Source organism: Nicotiana sylvestris, chromosome 2, assembly GCF_000393655.2.
Source record: "Nicotiana sylvestris chromosome 2, ASM39365v2, whole genome shotgun sequence".
Taxonomy (NCBI): Eukaryota; Viridiplantae; Streptophyta; class Magnoliopsida; order Solanales; family Solanaceae; genus Nicotiana; species Nicotiana sylvestris.
In genome coordinates, this window is record NC_091058.1 from 163,051,499 (window position 1) to 163,060,822 (window position 9,324).

Here is a 9,324-nt window from a genome sequence, read left to right on the forward strand (position 1 = left end):
CCCTGGAATACTTGTCTCTACTGCATACACAACAATCAACTCGTTACTTGATAATTTAGTTATTATTTAGAATCGTAGTATAATATAATCATATTAGTGGACTTTGATTTAGCTGGATTGAATAACAATTTTAGTGATTTAGTGAGTAGTTTATACAAGTCTCTATGAGTTTGACACTCAACTTATCATTATATTACTTGTCGACAACGTATACTTGCGTGTGCATTTGGGAGCAATAAGTTTTTGGCGCCGTTGCCGGGAACTTGAATATAAACTACTTTCTAGTTTTTGCTTTAATTGTTTATTTCATCTAGTCTAATGTTACTTGATTGTTGCTCTAATCTCAGAAACTTTAATTGAATACGTAGGGTTAGAAGCCAGGACAGACTCAACGGCTTTGACCCCGAACCTGAGAAAATATTTCACAGGAGGTTGAGGGAAGCAAGGGATACATATAATATTCAAGCACTCATTCAATTTCCTGTGAACATGGCAGATGAGCAACATATGGTTGTTCAGCAGGTAGCAATGCCCACTATTGCTAATGTTACCTCCAGCATAGGTGAAGCCCAGAATCACTGGGCACTTTGAGCTAAAACAGAGCATGATCCAGCTACTTCATGCAAACGGGCAGTTTATGGGTCTTCCACACGAGAATCCACAACAGCATATTCTGAACTTCTTAGAGATTAGTGATACTTATATCACTAACGGGGTCACTCCAGATTATGTGAAGCTCACACTTTTTCCATTCTCTCTGTTGGGCGAAGCTAAGCGATGGTTAAAGGCAGAACCATTTAATTTCAATACATCATGGAAGATTTGGCAAGAAAATTCCTGGCAAGGTTCTTCCTTTCAGGCAAAACTACAATGATCAGAAGTGAGATAGTTGCCTTTAAACAGAAAGCAGGGGAATCTTTATACTCAGCTTGGGAAAGGTTCAAGGGGTTACTCAGAGACTGTCCTCATCACAATCAGATGAATGAAGTGTTAGCTCACACTTTCATAGAAGGGCTCCATCCCTAAACAAAAATTGTAGTCGATGCTGCAACTGGAGGTCAAGTATTGGAGAAAAGCTTCGATGAAATTTATGCATTATTGAACAAATTCGCTAAAAGCAATCCGGATTGGCAAGGAGAGATGGGTAGGAACATGGTACAAAAATCACCAGGGGTTCTTGAATTAGATGTTATCTCAGCATTGTCAGCACAAGTCTCTACGCTGACCAACCAAGTCAATCAGATGACCATGATCATTAACAAGCAACAAGCCCAGCCTATGCATCAAGTTCAAATATTTTATGAAGTATGTGGAGAGGGTAACATGAGCAATCTATGCCCAGCAAATCCAGAGTCTGTATATTTTGTGGGTAATGCAAATTGAGGCCCAACAAATCAGTATGGGGACACCTACAATCCCAACTGGAGGAATCACCCAAACTTCTCTTGTGGTGGAAATCAAGGCAATCAGAATCAATACCGGCCTCAAGCACCTCAACAACAATCCAGATCACCTCAGGTTGAACAACAAGCTAGCCTTGACGAGATGATGAAGAAATTGATGGCCGGCCAGCAAGCCATTAATAAGAAATTAATAGCAGATCAACAAACTTTCAATCAGAAAATAAAGGCTGATCAGCAGGCTTAAGCCGTTGCACTGGAAAATTTGGAGCACCACGTGGGCCAACTTGCCAGAGTCCAAAATACCAGACCAATAGGGGATCTTCCTAGTGATACGGAGCCCAATCCTAAAGCTCAAATCAATGCGGTTACCTTGAGAAATGGAAGAGCATTACAAGAAGCTCCAAAGAAAAAGAAGAATACAGCTCATCCTAAAGGAGAATTAGTTCCCAAGCCAGTTGAGGGGAATGAGAAAGATGATAAAGGACCCGATCCAGTAATTGAGACTAGGCCACCACCTCCATTTCCACAAAGACTGCAGAAGCAAAAAGATAATGCTAAGTACAAGAAATTCCTAGATATTTTGAGCCAAGTGAGTGTGAATTTGACTTTGGTGGAAATTTTGCAGGAAGTGCCTAAGTATGCAAGGTATCTCAGAGATATTGTGGCAAACAAACAAAGACATGCAGAGTTCGAAACAGTTGCACTTACTTAAAAGTGCAGTGCTAGAGTTCAGAGTAAACTTCCTCCTAAGTTGAAGGATCCTGGGAGTTTCACAATTCATTTGTCTCTTGTAAAACAAGAAGTTGGTAGAGCCCTATGTGATAGGTCACTAGTCATGCCAGAAGGAATTATTGAGGATGTGTTAGTTCGAGTGGTAAAGTTTATTCTTCCTGCTGATTTTATTGTTCTTGATTACGAGGCAGATGATGAAGTGCCCATTCTTTTGGGGCGACCATTCTTAGCTACCGGTGGAGCAATTATTGATGTGAAGGAAGGGAAGTTAAAAATGAGAGTTGATGATGAGGAGGTCACTTTTAATGTGTACAAAGCACTTAAGCTCCCTAAGCATTATGAGGACTTGTGCATGATTATTGTGGTCGAATTGAAGGGAATAGAGTAGAGTCAGCATGTGAATTATAGAGATCTAGATGTGACAACTGAGTTAGAGGAGGTGGTGTTTCCAACTAAGCATGTAAAGATGATTGAGAAAAGAGCCAGAGATGAAAGAGGATACCTTCCAAGAGCGTACAAAAAGGCTAGACTTCATGGGAGAAAGAAGAAGAGAAACGCCCAACCTGAGCAGAGTAGCAGAGTCAAGTCGCGACTATAAATAAGGAGCTTGTTGGGAGGCAACCCAACCTGTATATCTTTTATTTATTGATTATTTTTTTAGTGTCAAGTTTTGTGTTGTTTTTATTTTACAGAGTAGGAGAAGTCTGAGTACCCAAAGTTGAAGCTGAGGAGCATGTTTGAGCCTAAGTGTGGGGTCCCCCCGACCCTTAATATTGAGGATCATGTCCGAGCTAGGCCTGAGAGGGCCTCAGGGAGTATTTCTCACCCTTGTTTTAATATTTTTCTCTATGATCATGCATCGAGGACTATGCATAATATAAGTGTGGGGTGGAGAAACTAGTTTCTGAAGTGTAATTGTATAAAACCATTTGTTTTTATTTAGTTTTTCTTTTAGAACTCGTAGTAGACATAGTCTAGCTTAAAAAATAAAATAAAAAAATAAATAAAAACGAAAATTGAAAAAAAAAATTAGAAAAAGTTCAGATTTTTCCCGACGATGGATCTTTTGGACAATTTTCTTGAGGGAAAAAGTCCGATTAAAAACACCAAAAAGATTTTTCATTTTTTAGGATAGTTAGGTAGTATCCCTTGGTTTTTCTTTGGGCACTGGTTCTTTTCCAAGGGTGTAGCTCGAACCGGGTACTTTATTTTTTTTAGGAGTAGTTTAGGAAGAAACTGAGTCGCTCTAAGATACTCATTGACATGGTTGATGCTGGCACATTAGGCTATGACATGCATTCTATTTTCCCGTATATTTGGTTTGAATTATGAAGCCTAAGTAAAGTAAATAGCCTATTTTGTGACGCCCTTTTTCAGTTGTTTGACTCGTATGTCACATAGTGTAATATTGCTTAAATTTCTCAATTATGTGTGCTTGCTTGACTTGAGAGTTGAATAGAACCGTCTTGATTGAGTCATGTGCAACGTGTGTGTGAGAATTTTTGATTTTCTGTGTTATCCTATGTAGTCTAGAACTTGACCCGTGTGTTAATTGAAGTGAAATTGTAAGTTGAAATAATCTAGGAGATGACGTAGGCCCTAGACCTACCCAACACGTATAAAAGCAATAACCGGCACTTATCAAGTTAGAAAAGAACCGGCACTTATAAAAAAATAGTTTTATACAATTCCCCGGCAACGACGCCAAAAACTTGTTGCTCCCAAACGCACACGCAAGTATACGTTGTCGAGAAGTAATATAGGATTGTAAGTCCAGATATCGTACCCATAGGGACTTGTGATTAACTATCAACTAAATTAAACTCAAACAATTAATCTTTTCAAGTGAATTCTAAAGTATGAATATTTAACTAAAACTAATCTAAAGTAACAAACTAAGAGATTAAAGAAAACAAGTTGGCAAATTATAGAGACAAAGTCAATGTGAGTGAATATTCTAGAGTTATCGGTTAGCTAACAATCCCGTTGAGTTTACCACTTATATCGTCTAATTAATTTATCTGGTTTATTAATTGACGGGGTTAATATTGCTCGCAGCCTTCTCCCGATGTACAACTCGCATGTCCAAGCTAACCTAACGCCTATATTCCTATGGAATTAGGATTAACAAGAACACATTGATAATTCCTATATAGTAACCAAGCAAGGCGAATAGGTATATTCCTATCCTAACCGCAAATCCGCTCCCCCTCAGAGTTAAGATCTTGCTCTACTCAATCTTATATGCAATCTAGAATTCCCTCTCCCGAGTTCAATCCTAGATTCGTAGATAGTATTCAATTGGTGATCAAGCAATCAAATAATTAAGCACAAGATTGAATAAATAAACCAATATGATAAAATAATAAGAACAATTCAAGTTTCAAACTACAACGTTTATGTAGCACCCAAAACTCTAGAACTAAGAACTATAAAATTAAAGGAAGAGAAGAGAAGAAAAACTAGTTAGAAGCCTCCTCCAAGCATGGTGTATGTTGCCTCGCGTGAATTATCCTTCAAAGTATGTTCTATATCAACAAGGTGGCGTCTTTTCCTCCAAAAATAGGTTAAGTCTTGCTTTATTACGTGTTGGGTAGGTCTAGGGCCGAAATAACCTTGTTCTGGGCGAAATTGGACAAAATCATGTCATCGGCACCCTGGGTAGCGCCAGGCGCCCACCAGGGCACTGCCTCAAACTTCCATTCCGCCTCCAGCGCCACAAGTGGCGCCAGGCGCTGCCTGTGGCGCCCTAGTGCTCAATTCGTCCGATTTTGTTCGTTTTGGCTCAAATCTTGCGTGTTTCCCCCCAATTGCTCCTGAATCATTCCAACACATAAAAACACTTCAAATTAATATAAATCATAGCATTAAACATCCCAAATTCATGAAACAAAAGTAAAATATGAGGCGATATACATACAAATATATATACTTTAAGTTAAACATCAACACCCCACACTTAAACTCTTCTCGTCCTCGAGCAATGGGACTATCTAATAAACCCCGAACTACATACAAGTATGAATTATAGAGGAGCACCTTAAATTTTAACCACACACTATACCCTTGACTATTATCAATACCGGCACACAAGCATGAACACACAAAAATTAACATTCTTCCCGTTTATGCATACCCAAGTATAATATTTCAATTCAATCAATTTCAACAACCTATTTTTCACCACCCAACCTCAAAAGCCGACTTGCAACCACTAAGCACCCTCAATTCATGCACTTACCCAACACGAAAGTTTACAACATTACTAACCATTCATGAGATCATGTGCCCTTACCAACAAACAAAAGAGTGAATATAGTAGTCCACACATTCAAATATACTTTTGAATATAGATTAAGGACATCGCACAATTGAACAAAATTCGCTCACTCTTACAAAGCGTTCATATGCATCCCGTGGTTGTACCATAAGCTTGCCCATAGTGTATATCTCTACTAATTTAAGCTAGCCAAATCTAGGATCAATTAGGACTTTAAGGTTCTAATGTAGGCTAAGGGATGGGTATGATATATTTAGAAATGGCGACCAACCCTCCTAAGCACTTTAATACACTACATTCACAATTCAAGCACATATTCTTCTCAACTAATTCACTTTCCATATACATCATAGCCCTCTTTTCAATTAAGCACTTCTATAATTCCACTAGCACAAATCATTAAGAAGTGGAGGTATGTATTTTTTTCTTACATTATTTGAACTATCATATTTTTTTCTCTTTTCTTGCAATTTTTATTTTCCTTTCTCTTTTTTTTTTCTTTTCTTCACACACTCCATACATTAAAGTTCATTGTCTAGTGACTTTTGATTTCGACTTTAGTGCACCAACCGGCCTTTTCATGGTTCCACTCAAAATCTACTCCCCAGTCTCTAACCTTACTTCTTTTAGCGACTAGTGCCTTAGGAGGTAAAGGTTCTATCTCAAATTAAAAACAAAATAGGAGTATGGCTTGTAATGTGGGTGCCAAAAGAAAGGTCTATAGGTTCAAAGGGGCTAGCAACGAAAAAATTTATTTTTATGTGACAATCACATCCCTGATCAAGCAAGAAAATGCCTACGTCATCTCCTAGATTAGCACAACTTACATTTTCGCTTCAATTAACACACAGGGAAAGTTCTAGACTACACATGATAGCACAGAAAATCACAAATCCTCACACACACGTTGCACATGACTCAATCAAAACGGTTCTGTTCAACTCTCAAGTCAAGCAAACACACATAATTGTGAAATTTAAGCAATATTGCACTATGTGGCATACAAGTCAAACAACTGAGAAAAGGCTTCACAATATAGGCTATTTACTTTACTTAGACTTCACAATTCAAACCAAATAAATGGAAAAATAGAATGTATGTCATAGCCTAATGTGTCAGCACCAACCATGTCAATGAGTATCTCAGAGCGACTCAATTTCTTCCTGAAATACTCCTAAAAAATAAAAATAAAGTACGCGGTTCGATCTACACCCTGGAAAAAGAACCAGCGCCCAAAGAAAAACTAAGGGATACTACCTAACTATCCTAAAAAAATCTTTTTCGTGTTTTTAATCAGACTTTATCCCTCAAGAAAATTGTCCAGAAGATCCATCGTCGGGATAAGTTCGAACATTTTCTAAACTTTTTTTTTAATTTTCGTTTTTTAACTAGTCTATGTCTACTACGAATTTTAAAAGAAAAACTAAATAAAAAATAATTTTATACAATTACACGTCAGAAAGTAGTTTCCCCACCCCACACTTATTTTATGCATAGTCCTCGATGCATGATCATTGAGAAAAATAATACAACAAAGGTGAGAAATACTCCCTGAGACCCCACACTTAAGCTCAAACATGTTCCTTAGCTTCAACTTCGGGTACTCAGATTTTCCTTACTTTGCAAAACAAAAACAACACGAAACTTGACACGATATAAGAAAATAAAAATTAAAAAATTAAAAAATTAAAATACATGCTGGGTTGCCTCCCAACAAGCGCTTGATTTAACGTCGCGGTACGACGCCATCACTTTCACCACTTTTCCTTCCACTTTGAGGATATGAATTGCGCCCCTAATTTTGCATCAATTTTTCTGTCACGTTCCTGGGGCGGTAGTATAAAAATAAATGAACCAAGCAATAGGTATCACATCTTGCTCTTCTTGGCCTTTAAGTGGGGGGTGTCGTTTTGTCTCCTTGACATCACAAATTTCAGAATATAAGCACTTTGTTCCTCATCCATTGACTCCTTCATATGCTCGACTGGATCAATTCACATGTCACCAACCAAACACAATGTTGAAAAATGTTTAGAATGAAGTCAAATACGCTCCAACTCCAAAATTGCATTATTTTTGACATCCTCAATTTTGCACTCTTCGTCAACCTTGGCATCATAAATAATATTTTGGTCGAATAATTGGAGTTCCTCTTTCCGCTTCTCAAGATGCCCAGTATCCACAAAAATTGGTTGTAGGGCATCAGACGCCTCAACCTTTTTATTCAATTGATCATGAATGTCGTGGATATCTATGCCAAATTGGTCTATTTCTTTCCTGAGCTCAGTTCTTCCTTCTATCAGTTGTTCTGTCATATTTGAAAGACCATCACGGAGAAACTCATGAGATTTAATTAGTTGAGCTTGTTCCTCAAACCAAGATAGGCTCAGTATATCTTCTTTTTTAAAATAATCTTCTTGTGGGAACTCGCTCTCTTCATCGAATTGAGGTTCTTCTTGGAAATTGGCCTTTAATTCATCCATTCTAGCCTGGAGTCTTTTGATCGTTAAGGCATCAAGACTTTGTTGCTCGACTATTTGCCTCATCATGTCCATAATACGAACCATGCTTTCCATATCCTCCACTTCATTACTCCTACCAAACTCATAAATATTAGTAGAAACATTATAATAAGAACTCTGAGAAGGATAATAAGAATTAGGACAACCATCCCAATGGCCACCTTGACAACCACACACATTACAAAAATTCCACACATCAGATTAAGATGCCCAATTTTTCCCTAAGTGTGGTTCTCCACAAAATGGACAAGAATCGTCATAATAAGAATAACCAATATTCGACCAATTATCGTTCCAATATGCCATGTCAACAAAGATAATAAAATATTAAAGTAAGTTAAAATAAAAATAAATTAAAAACTTTAATAGGCAAAAAGTAAAAATTTAATCTAGTAGAATAGTTAATTTCTAAGTCCCCGGCAACGACGCCAAAAACTTATTGTTCCCAAATTCACATGCAAGTATACGTGGTCGACAAGTAATATAGGATTATAAGTCCTGATATCGTACCCACAGGGACTTATGATTAACTATCAACTAAATTAAACCAAATAATTAATCTATTCAAGCGAATCATAACATATGAATATTTAACTAAAATTAATCTGGAGTAGTAAATTAAGAGATTAAAGAAAACAAGTTGGCAAATTACAGAGACGAAGTCAATGTGAGTGAATATTCTAGAGTTATGGGTTAGATAAAAATCCCGTTGAGTTTTTCACTTATATCGTCTAATTAATTTATCTGGTTTATTGATTGACAGAGTTAATATTGCTCGTAGCCTTCTCCCGAAGTACAACTCGACTGTTCAAGCTAACCTAACGCCTATATTCCTATGGATTTAGGATTAACAAGAACGCATTGATAATTCCTGTATAATAACCCATCAAGGCCATTAGGTATATTCCTATCCTAACTGCAAATCCGCTCCCCCTCAGAGTTAAGATCATGCTCTACTCAATCTTATATGCAATCTAGAGTTCCCTCTCCCGAGTTCAATCCTAGATTCGTAGATTGTATTTAATTGGTGATCAAGCAATCAAATAATTAAGCGCAAGATTTAATAAATAAACCAATATGATAAAATAATAATAACAATTCAAGCTTCAAACTACAACGTTCATGTAGCACCCAAAGCTCTAGAACTAAGAACTATAAAATTAAAGGAAGAGAAGAGAAGAAAAACTAGTTAGAAGCCTCCTCCAAGCGTGGTGTATGTTTCGCCACGTGAATTCTCCTTCAATGTATGTTCTATATAACCAAATCATTTCCTCCAAAAATAGGTTTAGTCTTGCTTTTATACGTGTTGGGTAGGTTTAGGGCCGAAATAACCTTGTCCCGGGCGAAATTGGACAAAATCACATCACTGGCGCCCTGGGTAGCGCCA

The 9,324-nt window shown here is 37.4% G+C and overlaps 1 protein-coding gene and 1 non-coding gene across 2 annotated transcripts; one reads left to right on the plus strand and one right to left on the minus strand.

Annotated features, from left to right (window-relative positions):
* The first annotated feature begins 604 nt into the window (after positions 1 to 604).
* Positions 605 to 2,523, plus strand: LOC104227324 (uncharacterized). The gene is made up of 4 exons (XM_070166898.1): positions 605 to 845; positions 1,040 to 1,305; positions 1,672 to 2,048; positions 2,124 to 2,523. The coding sequence occupies exons 1-4, from the start codon at positions 605 to 607 to the stop codon at positions 2,521 to 2,523; spliced, it is 1,284 nt and encodes a 427-aa protein (XP_070022999.1).
* LOC138886689 (small nucleolar RNA R71) lies at positions 872 to 977 on the minus strand. The gene has a single exon (XR_011405732.1). It is a non-coding gene; the product is annotated as a small nucleolar RNA R71 (small nucleolar RNA).
* Positions 2,524 to 9,324: the final 6,801 nt, after the last annotated feature.